Source organism: Chiloscyllium plagiosum, chromosome 21 (genome assembly GCF_004010195.1).
Source record: "Chiloscyllium plagiosum isolate BGI_BamShark_2017 chromosome 21, ASM401019v2, whole genome shotgun sequence".
Classification (NCBI taxonomy): domain Eukaryota; kingdom Metazoa; phylum Chordata; class Chondrichthyes; order Orectolobiformes; family Hemiscylliidae; genus Chiloscyllium; species Chiloscyllium plagiosum.
In genome coordinates this window covers 45,111,422-45,134,896 of record NC_057730.1, presented here as the reverse complement: position 1 = coordinate 45,134,896, position 23,475 = coordinate 45,111,422, and the positions used below count along the sequence as shown (strand labels likewise).

Sequence of the window (23,475 nt, the reverse complement as noted above, 5' to 3'; positions counted from 1 at the left end):
CTATCACCCTCACCTTGACCTCCTTCCACCTATCGCATTTCCAACGCCCCTCCCCCAAGTCCCTCCTCCCTACCTTTTATCTTAGCCTGCTGGACACACTTTCCTCATTCCTGAAGAAGGGCTTATGCCCGAAACGTCAATTCTCCTGTTCCTTGGATGCTGCCTGATCTGCTGCGCTTTTCCAGCAACACATTTTCAGCTCTGATCTCCAGCATCTGCAGTCCTCACTTTCTCCTCAGATCAATAGGAGTCATTCAGAACTTTTACTGCTTTTCCCCTTCAGGGTTGGATGCCAAGACCTCAGCCCTTCTGACATCTGTAAACTGCTCCAGACCCATAGCACTGAGGAAGGAATGTCACCTTCTTCCAATACGGCCACTTGGCCATGTTAATCTTCCTTCACTCCACCACAAACTGTACCTTCAAACATCCAAGCACTAAACTCTGATTCCCTCTATGTACTTTACAATAGTCTTTTAACTTAAGCTCTTTGACCGAGGTTTCATTCAACTGTATATGAAAGGTTATTGTCCTGAAATATCTAATTCTCTTTCTCTCAACTAGATGCCCTTAATCTGTGAGTACTTCCAACAATTTCTGTTTTCACTGTTGTCTCATCAGCTAGGCATTCATCTTGGTTGATGGATGTCCTGTGAAATACCTTGCCTTTGTGGGTGGCACGGTGGTTAGCACTGCTGCCTCACAGTGCCTGAGACCCGGGTTCAATTCCCGCCTCAGGCGACTGACTGTGTGGAGTTTGCACGTTCTCCCCGTGTCTGCATGGGTTTCCTATGGGTGCTCCGATTTCCTCCCACAGTCCAAAGATGTGCAGGGTCAGGTGAATTGGCCATGCTAAATTGCCCGTAGTGTTAGGTAAGGGGTAAATGTAGGGGTATGGGTGGGTTTCGCTTCGGCGGGTCGGTGTGGACTTGTTGGGCCGAAGGGCCTGTTTCCACACTGTAATGTAATCTAATCTAATCTTATGTCAAAAGGTGTTAGACAAATGATTTGTTGTAGCTTGCAATTCTTTCAAGAGAGGCATTATTTGACTGTAAGGTTCAACACACCATATCCATTTTGTTATGAGGTTGTAAAAGCAGATGGTGACCCAGTGATGAAGCATTTCCAAAAATAAATGAGTAAACCGAAGCCAAATCATTGACTTCAAGAAAATGAGGTGCAAAACAAGTTGAAGAGCACAACTTGTAAAGGTTTAGTAAAAAGGTTTATTTCTTCACTCCCAACTTTAGTCCACATTATTGACCTTACATATTGGACTTCAGTTTTTTGATAAACTGCTCCATACAGTTAGGCAAGTTTGGAATCTTCTGAGATCGTTCTTAGGAGTGGTCAGCACCAGTGAAGAAAATATCCTTCATTTAAGCAATAAAAAGAATTCTTAAACTGCTGTGTTATTGTATCCATTTGTTCCAGTTTGGTTCATGTGGAAAGACTTTGCCGAGTCTTAAAACACAGTCTATGGTAGGTTCATAAAAAACTGTAAAACTGTCAGCCAATTTACAATGCTGCATCTCGGTAGCGCACGTGGGAGTAGAGAACAGGGACACAGGCTTGGTTTTGGTTAAGTAGCGCTTCCTAATGCAGCCGACGGTCTCCAGAGCCTGCGGATGACAACAGAAATTCAAAATGAGAAAACACCATTTCAACATTTAAAGTAGAAATTTAAGTTGAATTCCCGGTTAATAATGGGAAGTAGAAATATTACAACACTAAATTAAGACAAAATTGGAAGCAGAAAACAAACGTAACCCCAACATGCAAGAAAACAGACCTCCTGGACATTCAAAAGTCAATCTCGCAGTTTTTAGAATATTACAGGCCCTTCGGCCCCTCAAAGTTGTGCTGACTTGGGAACCAATCTGAAGCCCATCCAACTAAACTATTCCATTTTCATCCTTATGTTTATCCAATGACCATTTAAATGCCCTTAAAGTTGGCGAGTCGACTCCTGTTGCAGGCCTGGTCATTTCACACCCTTACACTCTGAGTAATGATCGTTGTAGGCTGAGCCTTTGTTGACGCCAATAAAATAACTGACTAAAATAAAACTTAGCTTGCAGGTGTTTCACCAACTACTGCCGACAGGCGATGGTGAAAAATCTTTTCGACAAAGATACCGTGTCTTTTTCTACAGTGTTGTAAACTGTATTCTATTTTTACAGGATTGGCTCAAGTCTTAAGTACCTTCAAATGACCATCGCCTTAAAAAAAACTGTGATGTGGAGGTGCCAGTGTTGGACTGGGGTGACAAAGTCAGAGGTCAATCAACACCAGATTATAGTCCAACAAGATTTATTTAAAATCACAAGCTTTCGGAGCATTGCACCTGGAGTGCGCTTCCCTCTACTTCACCTGACGAAGGAGCAGCACTCCGAAAGCTTGCGATTTCAAATAAATCTGGTGTTGTGCAGCCGTGATTTTAAAAAAAGTTGGCAGAGTTATGGAATAATAAATCCATTTTTACATGACCTCTGCCTGATGGAGTTTGCCACACAGCTATAAATGGTAATACTCATGGGGTTTACAAGTGTACAACTCAAGCAAACCAATTTGTTTCTAAACATAAGCGGAAGGTTTGAGGACTATTCCTTAACTAAATGTCTCTGATCTAAATCCGTTTTGCAGATGACTCAAGGCCCTGTGTCCAGTCTTTAAGCTGGACATAAAAATCCAAGGGAGATATTTCAAAGAATAGCAGGGGAATTACTCCAATGTGCTGGCTAATATTTATTTCTCTGTTAACATCACTGAGGCAGATCACCTTCTCATTAACACATTGCTGTGGATGGCAATTTGCTGTGTGCAAACCTACATTTCCTCCATCACATTTACAAGATTTCAAAAGTGTTTCATTGGCTGTAAAGCAGTTTCAGATGCCCTGAGATTTGGAAGGGTGCTATATAAATGCAATTCTTCTGTTTTGTTTGCTCCTAAAGTCGGCTGTTACAGGCTCCTCCCCCAAGTCAAGGACTTTTTAAAATTCTTTTCGTGAAAACATTGGGTTCTTTGGCTGCAAGTTTTGGCGAAGTAGAATCCAAAAAAACTGCCATCAAATTGAAACTATAAAACATAGAAGTACAGAAACAACCCTATAAATGTCCTGGAAGCCCCATTATCTGTTGGCATCCAGAAAACTCAGAAGATTAATAATGGAAACTGGCCGATAATAAAACAAAAGTCCCCATCATGTAGGGGCACAAAAATAAATCTAATACAATTAAATTCAGCTCAAGTTTCATGTGCTATAACTAGTTTCTTAACTTCTCATTGACAGGAGTTATTAGCATACTTGGCAATGACGCTACAATTTATGCAAAAATTCTAATTAGGAAGGAACATCCCCTGCAATTCAAACTAGACTCATATGCAAAATTAAACCATATTTACCTGCAATATTTCCAGGACAATGACAGGCTGTAGCACAGCATTATAATAACTTAACAGTTTCTGTTCTGTGATCCCAGGTTTTGTCATAATGTGATATAACATGGCTTCTATCATTCCTTTACAGACAGGTTTATTCAGGCTTCCATCAACAATCCTCCAGGGATGACAGACAAAACTAATCTTTTCGTATTCACTGCTAGATTCGAGCAAAAACATAGTTATTCAATTAAAATCAGAGTTTCTGCAAAGACGATTAGTACTGTTCGCGTGATCAGCCTGTGCTTGTTCTGACTTACTGTTAAAGGTAAGAGAAACATAGACATAGAATGATAGAAGATAGGAGCAGGAAGAGGCCATTCGGCCCCTTTGGGCCTGCTCCGCCATTCATCATGATCATGGCTGATTGTCCAACTCAATAGCCTAATGCTGCTTTCTCTCCATGACCTCTGATCCCATTCGTCCCAAGTGCTACATCTAGCTGAATCTTGTCTACATTCAATGTTTTGTCATCAACTATTTCCTGTGGTAATGAATTCCACAGGCTCACCCACTCTCTGGGTGAAGATATGTCTCCTCATTTCCGTCCTAAATGGTCCGCCTCAAATCCTCAGAGTGAGACACCTGGTTCTGGACATCCTCCCTGCATCTCCCTGTCTGGTCCGTTTGAATTTTGTAAGTCTGTATGAGATCCCTCTCCCACTCGTCTGAACTCCAGAGAAAACAATTCTAACCTAGTCAAACTCTCCTCATACGTCAGTCCTGCCATCCACGGAATCAGCCTGGTAAACCTAAATAATTGAGATGGAGTTGACCCTCTGCACTTCCACTTGTAGAACCAGTGTTCAAATCAATCTCTCACTGATCCGATAAAAGCCTCTCCGAGTTCCTCTTACTAGGAGAGGTCAAAATGCCACAGGAGATGTGGGCTGCTTCAATTCTGTTGGAAACAGGTCTGAATCCATGGCACAAAGCTGTCTTCACTTCAGTTTTAAATGGCAATATCAGTTAGAGAGGACATGAGAGAAATGGTTGAGGGAGATATCAGCGTAATAGCAGACATTTTCCTGCGGTTGTGCCAAGAAATTGGAGAGCGAAATGTTTTGCTCATTCTACTCAACAATATTACCCAATACTCAGGTGATAGCAAAGGATACAAAAATTCCTCTACTTCCCAGCACAGTTACTGGCCTGCAGGACAAGTCAAGAGCAATGCAGAATTTTCACGTGCATTGGCCACACAATGAAATCCAAATTTCAACTTTTCTGAATGAAATTCTGAATGAATGCCTGAAACAGTGTAACAGTTGTGTGTATTTCAAATCATCAGCGCTCCACCTGACTGGCCCAAGCTATTGAAAAGAGGTATTTTAGACCCTCATTAAGTTACACTATCGCCTGGGTCGCCTTTACTAAGCCTGGAGAATCCCATGATTAGACATTGTTTCCAAAATGCATTTGATAAGATGCCACATCAAAGGCTGATGCATAGGTCATAAAGGGTATTGATATCAAGCATGGATCAAGGATTGGTTAACTAACAGGGATAAAGTATGGATGAATGGACATTCTTTTAGGTTTGCAAGCTTTCATTAATGGAGTTATAGTAGGACCAGTGCTGAGGTCTCAACAATTTACAAATCATAGATTTGATTTGGGTGAGGCTGCTGAACTGCTGAACAGATGGTTGGTAACTTTGCTGATGGCATCAATAGGATAGGTTGGAGATTAAGTTATCAAGACGAAGCAGAGAAAGGTTATAAAGGATTAACTGATTGGGCAAAAAATTGACCAATGGAGTATAAAGTTATTTTAAGGTGAACTTATCCATTTGGGCAGAAAGAATGGTTTGGAGATGCTGGTGTTGGACTGGGGTGTACAAAGTTAAAAATCACACAACACCAGGTTATAGTCTAACAGGTTTAATTGGAAGCACTAGCTTTCGGAGAGACGCTCCTTCATCAGGTCAACGACTTAATGAAGGAGCGGCGCTCCGAAAGCTAGTGCTTCCAATTAAACCTGTTGGACTATAATCTGGTGTGTGATTTTTAACTTGGCAGAAAGAATAGAATAGTAGTATAGTATTTAAAATAGAGAGAGATTGCAAAAGTCAGTGACACAGAAGGGTGTGAATACCCTGGTGCATTCATGACAAAAAGTTAGAATGCAGGCGCAGCAAGTGATTAGGAGGGTAAATGAAATGTCATTGTTTATTGCAAGAGGAATGAAATATAAAAGTACTCTTACTGTAATTGTACAGGACATTAGCGAGATGATTTCTGGAATATTCTGTACAATAGGGGAGGTTGTGATCTTGTGGTATTATTGCTTGAGAGACCTGGGTAATGTTCTGGGGACCCAGGTTCAAATCCTGCCCTAGCAGATGGTGGATTTTGAATTCAATAAAAATTCACTAAGAACCTAATAATGACATGGAACTGGTGTCAATTGTAGGAAAAACAATTTTTTCTATTCCTGGGAATAGATCTCAATCCCAGAAATCTCAGGTAGCTCAATGGTTAGCACTGCTGCCTCACAGGGACCCAGGTTCGATTCCCATGTCAGGCGACTGTGTGGAGTTTGCATATTCCCCCTGTGTCTGCGTGGGTTTTCTCTGGGTGCTCCGGTTTCCTCCCACAATCCAAAGATGTGCAGGTCAGGTGAATTGCCCATAGTGATAGGTGCATTAGTCAGGGGTAAATATAGGCTAGGGGAATGGGTCTGGGTGGTTTACTCTTCGGAGGATCAGTGTAGACTTGTTGGGCCAAAGGGCCTGTTTCCATACTGTAGGGAATCTAATCTAATACTTTTTAGGGAAAGGAACAGGTCAGGCCTACATGTGATCCCAGACCCACAGCAATGTGGTTGACTTTTAACTGCCCTCTAGGAAATTAAGGATGCCCCATAAATGTGGCCTAGCCTGTGATGAATTGAATAGTCTCCTTAACAGAAAACAATTGCCTCAGAAGCAATTCAGAGAATGTTCACTCAATTCATTCCTGGGATGAAGGGCTTATCTGATGAAGAAACATATTGGGCATATGAAAGGTGACCTTATTGAAACATAAGAGATCTGAGGGAATATTTCAGGAAGATCTTTCCTCTTGTATGGCAGGGTAAAAAGAGGGGACATAATTTGAAATAAAAGGAAAACCTCTTACTCTTAAGACAGAGATGAGGAGAGATTTTTCTAAGGGTTATTAAAGAATTGATTTCTTTTATCCAGAAGGTAGTTTGGATTAGATTACTTACAGTGTGGAAACAGGCCCTTCAGCCCAACAAGTCCACACTGACTCACCGAAGAGCAACCCACCCATTTCCCTACATTTACCCCTTTACCTAACACTACGGGCAATTTAGCATGGCCAATTCACCTGACCTGCACATCTTTGGACTGTGGGAGGAAACCGGAGCACCCGGAGGAAACCCACGCAGGCACGGGGAGAATGTGCAAACTCCACACAGTCAGTCGCCTGAGTCGGGAATTGAACCCAGGTCTCTGGCGCTGTGAGGCAGCAGTGCAAACCACTGTGCCACCGTGCCGCCCACACGGTGCAGGGTAGTGCAGGGTAGCTTTCTACATTTATTCAAGGTTGAGTTTTGATAGTCAAGAGAGTGAAGGATTATCTTGTACAGTCCGCAAAGCAAAGCTGAGACCACAATCAGTTCAGTCATGATCTTACTGAATGCTGGAGCATTTTCAAAGGATTAAATAGTCTACTCTTGCTCCGAAACCCTGTGTTTCTATGTACCTCCTTCTTCCAGTCTGATTGGCAAGGTTGGCAAGATGCCACCTCTGGACTTGCCCTGAGATTCTGAGGTGTGGAGCAAGGTATAGAAGTCACCACTCAACGTGTCAGAATTTCCACAAGTGGTTACATTTCACAGCCTGTGTTACAGCTTGAAGTTGGCAGCCCAATCATATGGGTCATTTCAGGCTAAACATAGGTGATCCAAAAGAAATTTTGATCAGGACTAGATACAGCACAAATGCATTTTCATTTTGCATTTCAGTTTTCTGATCGAATGTTTTTTTTCTCTTCGATTAACATGGAAACACTGTTGCTTACCTTTCTGATGGGGTTTGCACTGTGTTTTCCACCTTGACATTTTCAACTGTATCATCTCCTATACAGAGAGATTCAATTTAAAATGTGAATGCCCCTTGCAAAGAAAAAAGCCCAAATGCACTTTCATGATTCATAATTAAGAACACACATGTGCAATTCTGATTTTATCTTTTCATAATCTTATAAATTAAATCAGGAATTGAATATTTCCTGGTTTCTATTAAGCATAAGTAACAAAGGGAAAAATATATGTGCGTTAACACAGTAATTTGGCACTTGTGCATGGAAGAGAGGATAAGGAGGAACCTGGACATTTCCGATAGGCAGAGCATAAACAGCACCGAAGACAAGCTACTGGATGTCATGTTTTGAGGGCTTTGTACAGTTAGTTGCTGAACACATATAACCCAGTGCTTTTGGATTGGAAAAGCTAACCAATGAAAGGGAAAACAATAGTATTGTAGAGCTGTAGAGAATAGAAATAGGCCCTTCGGCCAACCATATCTATGCTGACCAACAAACAGCAAATTGCAATAATCCCATGTACTTGCACTTAGTCCATAGCCTACTATGCTCAGGCATTTTAAATGCTTATCCAGATGCTTCTTAAATGTTGTGTGTGTACCTGCCTCCACCACCCAACCAGACAGCATGTTCCATATTTCTACCACCACCTGGGTGAAAAGAAAACTTTTCTCAGATCTCTTCCAAACTACTTACACCTTACCTTTAAATTTATGGCCCCTGGCAGGTACACACACAACATTTAAGAAGCATCTGGATAAGCATTTAAAATGCCTGAGCATAGTAGGCTATGGACTAAGTGCAAGTACATGGGATTATTGCAATTTGCTGTTTGTTGGTCAGCATAGATATGGTTGGCCAAAGGGTCTATTTCTATTCTCTACAGCTCTACAATACTATTGTTTTCCCTTTCATTGGTTAGCTTTTCCAATCCAAAGGCACTGGGTCAAATGTGTTCAGCAACTAACTGTATAAAGCCTGCAAAACATGACATCCAGTAACTGTTGTCTTCGGTGCTGTTTATACTCTGCCTGTTGGAAATGCCCAGGTTCATCCTTATCCGCTCTTCCATGCACAAGTGCCAAATTACTGTATTAACGCACATATATTTTTCTCTTTGTTACTTATGGTTAACAGAAACCAAGAAATATTCAATTCCTGATCGGACATGGGGAAAAGATTCTCACGAGCCACTCTACAACTCTCATAGTTCTGTATACCTCAAGTCAGATCCTACCCCAACTCTCAGCCCCCTGCTCCAAGGAAAACAAACCCAGCCTATCCAGTGTCTCCTCATAACGGAGACTTTTCATCCCAGGCAACATCCTGGTGAATCTCCTCTACACACTCTCCATTGCATTGTTATGTAAAATTGGGAGGTTTGAGGGATATGGGCCGGGTGCTGGCAGGTGGGACTAGATTCGGTTGGGATATCTGGTCGGCATGGACGGGTTGGACCGAAGGGTCTGTTTCTGTGCTGTATGACTCTACGACTCTTCTGCATTACTCCCGTAAATTCAGTTCCTGCTGCAAAGTATGGTAAACAATTGCAGTAAATGTGTAATTGTACTGTGGTTTAGTTAAAGGTATTACCATCACTGTACATTAGATTAGATTGAATTACTTACAGTGTGGAAACAGGCCCTTCGGCCCAACAAGTCCACACTGCCCCGCCGAAGCAGAACCCACCCATACCCCTACATCTACCCCTTACCTAACACTATGGGCAATTTAGCATGGTCAATTCACCTGACCTGCACATCTTTGGACTGTGGGAGGAAACCGGAGCACCCGGAGGAAACCCACGCAGACACGGGGAGAATGTGCAAACTCCACACAGTCAGTCGCCTGAGGCTGGATTGGAACCCGGGTCTCTGGCGCTGTGAGGCAGCAGTGCTAACCACAGTGCCACCGTGCCGCCCACTACAGTATGGGAGTTACAAGCACAGAAAGGAATAGCAAAGCAAATTTGATTTCTCAAATTTGATGACATGGACATTGGTTGAAGGAGAACAAAAGATAAAAACAAAGGATCTTTAAGCTCTGCTCTACAATTTGTTTCCAAAATATATCTTTTATCTCAATTAAAAATCTTGATGAAAACAGCAGGCAGCCTGCCAATTACCCAAGAGGTTGCAGTTCATCAAGGTCTGAACGTCAGGGCTAACTCATCCCCCATCTCCTGTGGAGATCATCTACCTGATACTCTGTGAGGAGCAGAATGTGGATCATCATTGTGCTCCTATCACACTACTCGTGGCGCTGTCTGATGACTCATTGCTAGCTCTGTGGTGCTAGTTTATTAAGTATTGTAATATTCTGATGAATAATATATTTAAAGAGGCTTAAAAGATACAAACATTAATACTGCAAATGTGAAGGAAGTTTCTCACTCCTCACCCCTCCACCACCAATACCTCACAAGACAAAGCATACTGGCAAGCTGCACTGCAAAAGGCAATCAACTGAACATTCTGAAAAGCTGGGTTAGTTTAAAAAAATAATGTCTAATATTTCTATACCTTCTCCCTGAAGCTTGGATCTGTCCTGATTCTTGCTTACATGAAGATTTTTGTCTAGCTGTAAATGTTCCTCTCGACAGACTGTAGAATTGCTTTCCTGAAGCTGAGCTTGTCTATCTGCATGTGGAATGGTTTCACTCCGACGCTCACTCACTCCGGACGTGTGTTGAGAAGCTATCAGATCGTCATTTCCATCTTCTCCCATGGATGGTTCACCTGGTGGACTGGATGCAGAAGAGATTTTTGTGCCTTTACTGTGACATGAAGAGCTAAGTAGCTCTCTGTTTCCCTCCTTATTCTGGTCTTCATCCCAACCACGCTCAGAATCTGCCTCTCCAGTACTCTCTTGTTGCAAAGACTTTGTTTGTTTCTGCCCGGTCTGAGTTTGAGGCAAGCTGGCTTTTGGCTCAACCACTGTGCTGTCTATAGGCTGTCCCCTGACTGAGGAATCACAGCTCAACTCAGAAGACTCAACGTCTTGACGAGGTATTTTACTCGGAGGCCCGTGTTCAAGTATTTCACTTTCAACTTTCTCAATGGTCCTTTTTACACTTCCAGTCAGTGTCTGTGCATTATTTATGTCAACAGCTGCATTCGGTACTGTAGTGGGCTCCAGTCTGTGCTGCTCAGCTTTGATCTCCATACCAGTTGTGTTGGGATTAGGTTTTGTATTGTCTTTGTATCCTTCAGAGTCCCCTGTACTTTCCACTATGATCTTTGCACTGGATTCTGAATGGTTTATATGGGTATTATGTTTGGAACCCACATCCACAGGACTCTCTGACTCCGTTTTCATGATACTTTTCCGTACATGGAATGGATGAAGCAGCCATGGGCTAGCATGGGTTATGGCAGCCAGCCGTGCTGCTGAGCCACCAACTTCCACCATTTGGTCCAACGCAATCAAATCCTGAAAGATGGGAGAAATTTTGTACTGAATTAAGCTTCTTTAAGAACAACTGGAAAAATGACTTTCATTAAGCTGTTACCAAATTATAAAATTACCCTTTGAGCTGTAATTCTCACTCAACATTTTAAACTGTAAAGAAAGCTTTTTCTGAAATTATTAAATTGACTTATCTTTGCCACCGCCAACCATACCCTTTTTGCCTAGGTCTGGAAAGCACTCCTTAAATCTTTCCCTTTAAGAAAAAGACTTATTATATAACACAATTATAACATTTGAAAGGCATCTGGATGGGTATATGAAGAGGAAGGGTTTAGAAGGATATTGTCCAAGTGCTGGCAAATGGGACTAGATTAGGTTGGGATATCTGGTTGGCATGGACGAGTTGGACCGAAGGGTCTGTTGCTGTGCTGTACAGCTCTATGTCCCTATCCCAACCACTAGATGTTTCAAAGAGCTTTACAGTAAATTAAACACTCTGAATCATACTAACTGCTGTAATGTAGCAAACAGGGTCACTAATTTGCTTACAACAAATTCCCACAGATAGAAAGGACCAGAAAATCTGTTCTTGTGCTATTGATTAAGAAATAAATATTGACCAGGTCACCAGACAGAACTATCTTGCTTTAATGAGGTCTTTTACATGCTCTTGAGCAGACTGATGGCACCTCAGTTTAATGTCTTATCATGCAGACAGTAGTGCAGCAGGAAGTGCTGCAGCATGTTATTGCTGAAATCACTCACATCCTGGAATTGGATTTGAAATCAGCACTCTGAGTTGCATGGCTCTACCAGCTGAGCCATGGCTGACATGGCTAAAACAGTATTTAGGGATCTATCAAACTTTTGGACATTTGTCCAAGAAGATCCTTATCCAATTTGGAGTCAAATGGTGATATATAATGCTCCTGCAAAGCCTTTGGGAAATCTGACTATGCTAAGAGGCACTGCATGCTTCAAGTTGCTGCCGTTTTGAGTGTCTATTTTGCCCTCGTTGGTATCATCAGGATTCTTCCAAAATTGAAAGTGCCCGAAGTAAACATCACTAAAAAGAGACACAAAGCTGAGACTTTTCACTCTGCACTCAACCTTAGCTAGCTGATTAACCACAGACCAGGCCGGTACATCTGACAACTCAAGGTATTGCCATGGGTAATGTCGCAGGATTTGCAGAATCACCATTTATTTGGTCATGTACATGGTTTCATGAACTTGGCATCTTATGCAATTGAGTTCAGTTTTAACACCACCACATACACACAAATAAATGGTGTAGCCATGGGATTGCGTCTTGGCCCAGGTCTTGTAAACATCATCATTGGTTACCATGAGAAGTACCTTTGACAGAATGACAATGACCCTTCTACCCCTGCATACTTCTGACATCAAATCCTCTTCAAAGCTCCTGAGGAGTCAGATGTACAGCATAGAAACAGACCCTTCAGTTCAACTCGTCTATGCCGACCAGATATCCTACCTAATCTAGTCTCATTTGCCAGCACCCGGCCCATATCTGTCTAAACCATCCCTATTCATATACCTATCCAGATGCCTTTTAAATGTGTAATTGTACCAGTCTCCACCACTTCCTCTGGCAACTCATTCCATACACATACCACCCTCTACATGAGAAAGTTGGCCCTTTGGTCCCTTTTAAGTTTTTCACTTCTCACCCTCTAGTTCTGGATTCTCCCTACCCAGGGAAAAGACCTTGCCCCTCGTGATTTTATAAACCTCTATAAAGGTCACCCCTCAGCCTCCGATGCTCCAGTGAAAACAACCCCAGCCAATGCAACCTCTCCCTATAGCTCAAATCCTCCAACCCTGGCATCACCCTTGTATATCTTTTCTGAACCCTTTCAGGTTTCACAACATCCTTCCAATAGGAGGGAGACCAGAATTGCACACAATATTCCAAAAATGGCCTAACCAATGTCCTGCACAGCTGCAGCATGACCTCCCAACTCCTATGCTCAATGCTCTGTCCAATTTAGGAAAACATACCAAACGCCTTCTTCACTAACCTATGTATCTGCGACTCCACTTTCAAGGAACTATGAACCTACACTCTAAGGTCTCTTTGTTCAGCAACACTCCCTAGGACCATACCATTAAGTGTTTAAGTCCTGATAAAATTTGCCTTTCCAAAATGCAGCACCTCGCATTTATCTAAGTTAAAGTCTATCTGCCATTCCTCAGCCCATTGGCCCATCTGATCAAGACCTGGTTGTAATCTGAGGTAACCTTCTTCACTGTCCACTACACCTCTAATTTTGGTGTCATCTGCTAACTGACTAACTACGCCTCCGACGTCCACATTCAAATCATTTACATAAATGACGAAAAACAGTGGACCCAGCACCTTGTGGCACACCACTGGTCACAGGCCTCCAGTCTGAAAGGCAACCCTCCACCACCACCCTCTGCCTTCCACCTTCAAGCCAGTTCCATAATGGACTTGAAACATTAACTGTTTCTCTCTCCTTGGATGCAGCCAGATCTGAATTTCTCCAGCATTCAGTGTTTGTTACACTCCTGACTTATGCCTTGTAGTGTTTGAACAGGCCATGAAGAGTCAGGAGGAGAGTTATGTGTAGGCTAGGATTTCTTTATACAAGAACATTTACTCACAAGCAATTACAGAAATGCCCCTCAGACAATATTTTGTATGTAAAACAAACCTGCAAATACTGCTTTAAGGTCTTGGTTCTTCCATTTTGTACCTCTTCATAGTGAGCAAAGGTCTTGCCTAGTTCCACTGTCTCAATCCCAAAGGAAGAGGAGGCTTCAACTTCACGTGAGATTTCCAGAATAGCTGTCAAGTCCTCAGGACTGTATTTGAGCTCCTCCACAAATTGCTTTTGAATGTTCTCTCCAACATATGCATCAATGCTGGGTCTCAACAGTTTTGTGAATGAAGCTGGAAGAGCATCTGGCCCCAAAGCAGTTTGGAAGAAATCAGCTGAACCTGGTTTGAGAGAGACCAGGGTATTAAAAATAGTCAGAGTTTAACTGCATTTATCAAAACAATTACCATAGAAATGCAAACTCTTCAGAAACAACTAATTTTGGAGAAAAAAAATAACATATAACATTAGATTCTGAAGGAAATAATGGACTATGAATAAAATTGCTCAGAACAAGTGATACAAATGCAGCATAACAAATATGATTTTGAGAACTGTAGTGAGAAAATTACACTGCACGGGCGACAATGCACTGGATCATGAGGTTGATGCTGCTGGTATCATTCTGGTATACCTGCACAGCACTCAAACAGGAAGTGGGTACCTCCTCCTCACCATCCCATTCTCTGCTTCAATTGCCACTCTGCTAGTTTCCATCTCCGGTCACCACCCCCTTCCTGACAGGCAGTGCCCAGTGTAGGCCAAGAAACAAAACTTAACAAAACTATTTATTGCAATAGTTCCAAACAGGTGGAAGTGGACATTTAACTGCCTTGGACACACTAAATGAGCGGTGCAGCTATAAAGTTTAGGAACATGGTAATGATGCATGTGTTTGAAAAACAAAATGCATTAGCCAGTTTAAAATAAAGAAATGAGTCACTGTTAAAATCAATTTTTTTTTAATTCAAGATCATCAGCTTTGCTGGTGCATTTAAATGAAATTCAGGGTCATAGTTTTTAAAAAAGTGCGACTATGTGCATGGTGAGCGTGTGCCCTCTGCAATTGTAGGATTAACAGACAAAGTCTTTTCCCTGGGGTCGGAGAGTCCAGACCTAGAGGGCATAGGTTCAGGGTGAGAGGGGAAAGATATAAAAGAGACCTAAGGGGGCAACGTTTTCACGCAAAGGGTGGTACGTGTATGGAATTAGCTGCCAGAGGATGTGGTGGAGGCTGGTACAATTGCAACATTTAAGAGGCATTCGGATGGGTATATAAATAGGAAAGGTTTGAAGGGACATGGGCCGGGTGTTGGCAGGTGGGACTAGATTGGGTTGGGATATCTGGTCGGCATGGACGGGTTGGACCGAAGGGTCTGTTTCCATGCTGTACATCTCTATGACTCTATAATTACATCAGCAGCAAGTGCAACCAAAAACTTACTGTTGCATTTGACTGTAACTGTACACTCACTTCTTGAAAAGACTGAATTTGAAACTACTTACGATTAGTTGCAAGGACTCTGTTTAAAACTCTCAATTGTTGAGTTTGAACAATAACACAGTTTTACTGTGCATGATCATACTGTACAAGCAAAATATGGAATATATATTATCGCACAGGATGCAGTAAATTCTTACTACTAACTTGTTCATTATAATTAGACTATTTCAGTTGATTCAGTGTAGCCTGTGAAGCAAGAAAACCTCAAAGCTTTTGCAATTCGGTTTAATAAATATTACTAATACATTACTAATACATTACTAATATATAGAGAAGCTGCAGAGCTGGGCAGAAAGGTGGCAGATGGAATTCAATGTAGCTAAGTGCGAGGTGATTCACTTTGGGAAGAATAACAAAAAGATGGGGTACTGGGCTAATGGTCGGATACTTGGTAGTGTGGATGAGCAGAGGGATCTTGGTGTCCATGTACACAGATCTCTGAAAGTTGCCACCCAGGTAAATAGTGCGGTGAGGAAGGCATATGGCGTACTGGCTTTTATTGGTAGAGGAATTGAGTTCCGGAGTCCTGAGGTCATGATGCAGTTGTATAAGACTCTGGTACGGCCGCATCTGGAATATTGTGTGCAGTTTTGGTCGCCATACTATAGGAAGGATGTGGAGGCATTGGAACGGGTGCAGAGGAGGTTTACCAGGATGTTGCCTGGTATGGAAGGAAAATCGTATGAGGAAAGACTGAGGCACTTGGGGCTGTTTTCATTAGAGAAAAGAAGGTTTAGGGGTGACTTGATTGAGGTGTACAAGATGATTAGGGGGTTAGATAGGGTCGACAGTATGAACCTTTTCCCGCGTATTGAGTCGGGTATTACAAGGGGGCATAGCTTTAAATTAAGGGGGGGTAGATATAGGACTGATGTTAGGGGTAGGTTCTTCACTCAGCGAGTCGTTAGTTCATGGAATGCCCTGCCAGTAACAGTGGTGGACTCTCCCTCTTTATGGGCATTTAAGAGGGCATTGGATAGGTATATGGAGGATAGAGGGTTAGTGTAGTTTAGGTGGGCTTGGATCGGCGCAACATCGAGGGCCCAAGGGCCTGTACTGCGCTGTATTCTTCTATGTTCTATCTGATTCCACCCGTCTCTATACCAGCAAGTGCTGCAAATGCAGTCGTTGGCTTGCTGAGGTAACATCTGACATTCTAATGCTCGGATCAGACCAAAAACCGCAGAATTCACAACACTGACTGGAATACTGTTAGCAAAAGCATTCCCTTCACTGAACTTGAGCAGGGAACATTAGAACTTCATTTCAACATCACGTGCACAAGGTGAGAAGTTAAGTACTGAGTCAGAAATAACTAAAGAAGTGGGGAAAACAGAAATGGATGTATGTTAGAAATGACAGTGAGATATTATTCAAGTTGACAGATTCAATTGCTGTGATGTCACAAGAAACAACATGACAACGACTCACCACCAGGGGTACTCAAGCATCCATGGACTGGTGTTGAGCGGACTTTTAACCTCACTTGACATGAGTTGACTACAATGTTGTCATTGGGGTTGAGGTTGCGTGTGCTCACAATGCCTGGTGCATAATAACCTCTCATCAGCAAGTAATTAGTATGCGAAGCTTGAGGAGCCTTCACTTCAAATTTGGGTTTGCTTCCAGTTTCGTCCAGATCATCATCCTCATAATCATCAATGCCTTCCTTCCCCAACCTAAAAAATACCAAATCAGAGAATAAAAAAATCCTCCTCTTACAACTATCAATTTGAGGATCAAACCATTCTACTTGAGCGAGTGCAAGAAAAATATTTTGGAAAAAAAAACTGAGGGACAAATCTACCCAGCAATAAGTAGCTCACACTTTCCCCAATTCCCACTCCGTCCCATTAATTTTATCTCAGTTTTGTGAAATGGCAAAATGACGTGTGCCCACAATAATAAAACAAAAAAAATTAATACACTTCCATATCAAATGTGTTCATTAAGCCACACATTTAAATTCTTTACATGTTGTCTATAATTGGCCAATATTTTGCCTAGAGGTGTTGGGGGCAAGTTGGGAGGTGGGGGGGTGTGGAAGAGACAACGATTATAATGACTAGATCCCTTTACCTTTTTATCACTTCATTGTCTACAAGCGTGCTGTCCACAACCACAATCTGCTCAGGTATTGAGACGTGGAAAGAGAGCAGACCGAGGATAAATAAGGATATGGTAGCCACACAGTAGCCGCCATTTCCGTCCAGAGGGTAGGTGACCATTTCTGTCTCGATAGGTGTCTCTTTATCCTGGAATGAAAAGGTGTTGGGGAGATCAGCCTCGCCTGCATTCTTCAACTTTTGTACAAAATTATATGATTCCGAACAAATGTTGCTGGGAAATCGCCACATGAAGTTCCTGTAACAAATCATCCAGATCGAACATTACAAAATGCTGAAGAATCACTGAATGCAAAATGAAGACATCAACCAGGCAGCAAGGGTTGTTTTATGATAATCACACTGATTTCCCTTTTGCAGAAGTTACGTTACCCAATTCTTGACCTACACAGCAGTTCAACACGGAAAGCTTTTGAAGTCGTCAATTCAAAGTAAACCTTTGAACAGAACCACACTGCGCTTTCAAAAAATTTTAATTGAACATTATTCCACAAATAGGAAAACAGGTGCTCAAAAATAAAAGTTCTTAATTCACAAAGAGTAAATCACCTGTACTAAATCCAGTGACACTGCTCAGTTACTGCTGCTATTGCAAAATCAATACCTCACACAGTGTCATAAGAAGTTAAACTGACAGGTATTTGGAGTTTAGCAGCAGCTTTATTTTAAACATTTCAGTACCTACCTGTAGTATGCCTGAGATAACTGATAAGACATTGGTGCGAAGGGCAATGCTCGACTCTTCTTGGGACCCAAGGCTTTGCTGACCCTGCGACGGTTTACCAAGCTTCGCTGTTGAAACTCGAGAAACACTTTTACCAGTACTTCATCCTTGTATTGTTTGTAGAGGTGAAAAGTCTAGGGAAATAACAGTTTTACACAAAATTACTAATGCTCAGTTTAAACTAAACAAAACTTCGGATTCATCACCAGTTTCAAAATTTAGAATCAAAATATCGTAATTATCAGCAGCAAGGAACCTAGGCAAAGTGAGTACTGCAGAAGCTGCAAGGGACCTAGCCTATTTGGCTGGGTCTATTAAGCCATTACACATCATCTTCTTAAATACATTTCTCATTTCTAAACCTTTAAGTTCTTTGTACCATGTCAAAAAGAGAGCAGAGAAAAGTCAAACACAAACAAGTACAGGGGCCCCTGCGTTTTACAGAACCGCAGAATTTTATTTTCCCGGTGGAAGGCAACCGTTTCATCCTCTCGATACATGGGATCTAGGTGTCACTGGCAACGTCTAGCACTTATTGCCCATCCTCAAACTGTCCTTAAAAAGCAGAAGTGCCTTGGCTTCTTACATTTTACTGTGGTGCCATTTCAGAGAACAGTTATAAAAGTCAGCAAGTTCAGGCCAAGCAAGAATGGCAAATGTTTTCCTTAAATGACTTTGGTCAACCAGATGGGTTTGTATAAACAACAGCCCAGTCACTGCATGGTTACCATTACAATGACTACATTTTTACTTCAGATTTATTACTTAATTGAACTTAAAATCTTGGTTTTATGGTGCCTTTTGAACTTATGACTCTAGAATCCAGTCCTCAGGATTATTAGACCTGTTCTGTAAACATTATATTACTGTTCCCGACAAATAGCCCATTCAGCAAAATGGACACAAAATGAATTACACCTTGCAATGCTAATAGAAAGAAGTGCTCAGTCGAGATACTCAACTATTAGTGCCTATGATTTAACCTCTGATTTTTACATTTTGTCACAGTGATCATAGTTTGCATTGTGAAAGACTGCCAATGGGGTCAATGCCAAACAGCAACATCATAACTGAGCTCTAGCCAGATCTCACATTAGGAATGCCATCTCCAAGCTAGACCAGGAATGCTGACAATTTGCTTATCTTGTAGAGTTAGCTCTGCACAATCTGTGACTTAGAGTCATAGAGATGTACAGCACGGAGTCAGACCCTTCAGTCCAACTTGTCCATGCCGACCAGATATCCCAACCCAATCTAGTCCCGCCTGCCAGCACCCGGCCCATATCCATCCAAACCCTTCCTATTCGTATACCCATCCAGATGCCTTTTAAATGTTGCAATTGTACCAGCCTCCACCACTTCCTCTGGCAGCTCATTGCATACATGCACCACCCTCTGTATGAAAAGGTTGCCCCTTAGGTCCCTTTTAAATCTTTCCCCTCTCACCCTGAACCCATGCCCTCTAATTCTGGACTCCCCCACCCCAGGGAAAAGACTTTGTCTGTTTATCCTATCTGTGCCCCTCATGATTTTATAAACCTCTGTAATATCACCCCTCAGCCTCCGACACTCGAGAAAACAGTCTCAACCTATCCAGCCTCTCCCTGTAGCTTTAATCCTCCAAGCCCGGCAACATTCTTGTAAATCTTTTCTGAACCCTTTCAAGTTTCATAACATCTTTCCAATAGGAAGGAGACCAGAATTGCATGCAATATTCCAACAGTGGCCTAACCAATGTCCTGAACAGCCAGAACATGATCTTCCAACTCCAGTACTCAATACTCTGACCAATAAAGGAAAGCATATCAAACACCTTCTTCACTATCCAAGCTACCTGGGACTCCACTTTCAAGGAGCTATGGAACCTGCACTCCAAGGTCTCTTTGTTCAGCAACACTCCCTAGGACCATACCATTAAGTGTATAAGTCCTGCTAAGATTTGCTTTCCCAAAATGCAACACCTTTCATTTATCTAAATTAAACTCCATCTGACACTCCTCAACCCATTGGCCCATCTGATCAAGATCCCATTGTAATCTGAGGTAACCTTCTTTGCTGTCCACTACACCTCCAATTTTGGTGTCATCTGCAAATTTACTAACTATACTTCCTATGTTCACATTCAAATCATTTACATAAATGATGAAAAGTAGTGGACCCAGTATTGATCCTTGTGGCACTCTACTTGTCACAGGTCTCCAGTCTGAAAAACATCCCTCCACCACCACTCTCTGTCTTCTACCTTTGAGCCAGTTCTGTATCCAAATGACTAGTTCTACCTATATTCTAAGAGATTTAACCTTGCTAACCATGGAGAACCTTGTCGAACGCCTTACTGAAGTCCATATAGATCAGGTCTAATGCTCTGCCCTCATCAATCCTCTGCCCTCATCAATCCTCTTTGTTACTTCTTCAAAAAACTCAATCAAGTTTGTGAGACATGATTTCCCACACCCAATGCCATGCTGACTATCCCTAATCAGTCCTTGCCTTTCCAAATACATGCACACCCTGTCCCTCAGGATTCCCTCCAACAACTAGCCTACACCGACATCTGGCTGACCGACATCATTGTTCCCTGGCTTGTCCTTACCATCCTTCTTAAACAGTGGCACCACGTTAGCCAACCTCCAGTCTTCCAGCACCTCACCTTTGACTATTGATGGATACATTAGCTAACTACATTCCTGATGATGAGTTTATGCTCGAAATGTCGACTCTCCTGCTCCTCAGATGCTGCCTGACCAGCTGTGCTTTTCCAGCAGCACACCTTTTGACTCTGATTAGATTAGATTACTTACAGTGTGGAAACAGGCCCTTCGGCCCAACAAGTCCACACCGACCCGCCGAAGCGCAACCCACCCCCCTACATTTACCCCTTCAACTCACACTACGGGCAATTTAGCCTGGCCAATTCACCTAACTTACACATTTTTGGACTGTGGGAGGAAACCGGAGCACTCGGAGGAAACCCACGCAGATACTGGGAGAATATGCAAACTCCACACAGTCAGTCGCCTGAAGCAGGAATTGGACCCAGGTTTCTGGCACTGTGAGGCAGCAGTGCTAACCACTGTACCACCGTGCCGCCCACTCCAGCATCTGCAGTCCTCACTTTCTCTTAACCTCCTGCACCAGTTAACTGTTGATGGAGCAGCTGCATTTTAAACTAATGCTTTATTCAATAGGTAGTAATCAGCACTGCTACAAGGACATTGATTGATAGTCCAGATAGGTTTAGTAGTGGTGCCTTTCATATCTCATTGAGCCATCGCTCAATTGATAGTACATTAGCCTGAGTCACAAGATTCCAGGTTCAAGTCCGACGCCTGGGTTTGAGTACAAAAATCAAGGCTGATAGTCCCGTGCAGTATTGAGGGAGTGTTGCATTTTCAAAGGTGCAGGGTTTTGGACAAGACCAAATTAATCCAGTGCCCATTTGCCCTCTGATTTGGTAAGAGGTGCCCAGAACTTACGTCTTAATTAACATTATCTTTCAGCAAACATAACACATACAGATCATCCTGCTAATTACCATGTTTGCTGTTTGTGGGCGATTCTATGCACAGTTTGGCTTCTGTGCTTCCTACAATACAACAGTGACTAGTCTTCAAAAGCACAAGAGCTAGAAATTGCTTTGATGCATCATATGCTTATCTAAGGCACTGTACAAATGCAAGTCTTCATCTTACTTAAAAGATTATTTATTTTATAGCCTGACAAAAGGTCTGATACAAAATTAAAAACATCCACTGAAAAGACTGCATTTATTAAAACCAGGTAAATTTGAATGAGGTGCACTCCCTCAGTTACATAAATACCTGAAAAGATTGGCATGATTTCATCTGTGTATCAGAGAGAGCCAGCGTGCTCTGAATGAAATTCTGCAGGACCAAGTAATGAATATCATCAATGCTACAAAAGAAAAAAATGAAGTAAACTTCCTTCACATCCAGGATAGTTTAACATCCAGTACATTTTCATTGCAGAACAACTCAATCTCTATGTTTGGTTTGTTAACAAGAGGCTGCAGTGAATGAACTCCTACCAGTGATATGCTCTGTACTAAATTCAAACTCTTGTTGTGGTTTTCAAAAATTTGGTTCATATCATTGCCTCAACATGTGATAACACTGCCATTACGTAATTGAGCAAAAAGAAGTATCAACCTTACACTCCCTGTGACATCCTTAGGTGGTAGATTTTTAAACTGCGCACTGGAAAATTAGAGATAATGAACTGACAGTCAACAGAAAGATGAAAAGAATTGATGAAATTGTAAAAAAGGTGCTGACACTCTAGGACTCAGCGAAAATTTATCCCTAAAGGACATTTTCTTTGCCAGAGGAGAAACTTCAGACGAAAAAGTACCTCCCAGATCACATCATAGAATCCCTACAGTGTGGAAACAGGCCTTTCAGCCCAACAAGTCCACACTGACCCTCCGAACAGTATCTCATCCAAACCCATTCCCCTACCCCTGCCTAATGCACCTAACCGACACATCCCTAAACACTATGGGCAATTTAGCATGGCCAATTCACCTAACCTGCACATCTTTAGATTGTGGGAGGAAACCACAGCACCCGGAGGAAACCCATGCAGACACAGGGAGAACGTGCAAACTCCACACAGACAGTAGCCCAAGGCTGGAATCGAACCTGGGTCCCTGGTGCTGTGAGGCAGCAGTGAGCTTCTGTGCTGCCCCCTTCTCCTTTAAAGTAGAACTTTGGGTTTTTGCTACTTTGAAGCACCATCATTACTTCTATTAGACAATACAACCACCAGAACCAGAAAATGCCTTTCATAAATACAGGAATCTAGTTTCTCAAGTGATATTTAGCTGATAAGGTTACTTGATTATTCCACAGCTTGTACGTCAGTAAGAATATCCGATCTTTAAAAATATGCATTGATGTAAACTCTTTACCTTTTAATATCATCCTGCTTCTGGTTTTCATTACTTTCTTCCCCAACTACCAATATTTTGAACCTATGCAAAAGAATAAAGTGCAAAACAGGTAAACCACAAAACTGTGCATTTAGATGTGAATACTAAGTCACAATTAAGTAGAATGAATGGCTTTGAGGTTTGTAGGGAAGAGGTGTTGGAAATTCTGGAAAGGGTGAAAATAGATAAGTCCCCTGGTCTTGATGGCATTTATCCTAGGATTCTCTGGGAAGCAAGGGAGGAGATTGCAGAGCCATTGGCCTTGATTTTTATGTCCTCGTTGTCTACAGGAGTAGTGCCAGAAGACTGGAGGCTAGCAAATGTGGTTCCCTTGTTCAAGAAGGGGAGTAGGAATAACCCTAGTAACTATAGGCCGGTGAGTCTCACTTCTGTTGTGGGCAAAGTCTTAGAGAGAATTGTAAGGGATAGGATTTATGAACATCTGGATAGGAATAATGTGATCAAGGATAGTCAGCATGGTTTTGTGAAGGGCAGGTCGTGCCTCACAAACCTTATTGAATTCTTTGAGAAGGTGACTAAGGAGATGGACAAGGGGAAAGCAGTAGATGTAGTGTATATGGATTTTAGTAAGGCATTTGATAAGGTCCCCCA

At 42.2% G+C, this 23,475-nt stretch overlaps 1 protein-coding gene across 3 annotated transcripts in view; it reads right to left on the bottom strand.

Moving 5' to 3' along the window:
• Window positions 1-1,206: 1,206 nt before the first annotated feature.
• Window positions 1,207-23,475, bottom strand: part of LOC122560825 (general transcription factor 3C polypeptide 1) — a 72,702-nt gene continuing 50,433 nt past the window's right edge. For 2 of the 3 annotated variants that reach the window (XM_043711958.1, XM_043711960.1), the window contains 10 exons: window positions 22,843-22,905; window positions 21,734-21,827; window positions 17,874-18,046; window positions 17,142-17,426; window positions 16,494-16,741; window positions 13,613-13,899; window positions 10,022-10,931; window positions 7,476-7,533; window positions 3,409-3,604; window positions 1,207-1,622 (listed from right to left, as the gene is read on the bottom strand). In XM_043711958.1, the coding sequence (XP_043567893.1) occupies window positions 1,413-1,622; window positions 3,409-3,604; window positions 7,476-7,533; window positions 10,022-10,931; window positions 13,613-13,899; window positions 16,494-16,741; window positions 17,142-17,426; window positions 17,874-18,046; window positions 21,734-21,827; window positions 22,843-22,905 (2,524 nt within the window). In that variant the 3' untranslated portion in view covers window positions 1,207-1,412. The remainder of the gene's footprint in view (window positions 1,623-3,408; window positions 3,605-7,475; window positions 7,534-10,021; window positions 10,932-13,612; window positions 13,900-16,493; window positions 16,742-17,141; window positions 17,427-17,873; window positions 18,047-21,733; window positions 21,828-22,842; window positions 22,906-23,475) is intronic. The other variant, XM_043711959.1, reaches the window with a different exon arrangement.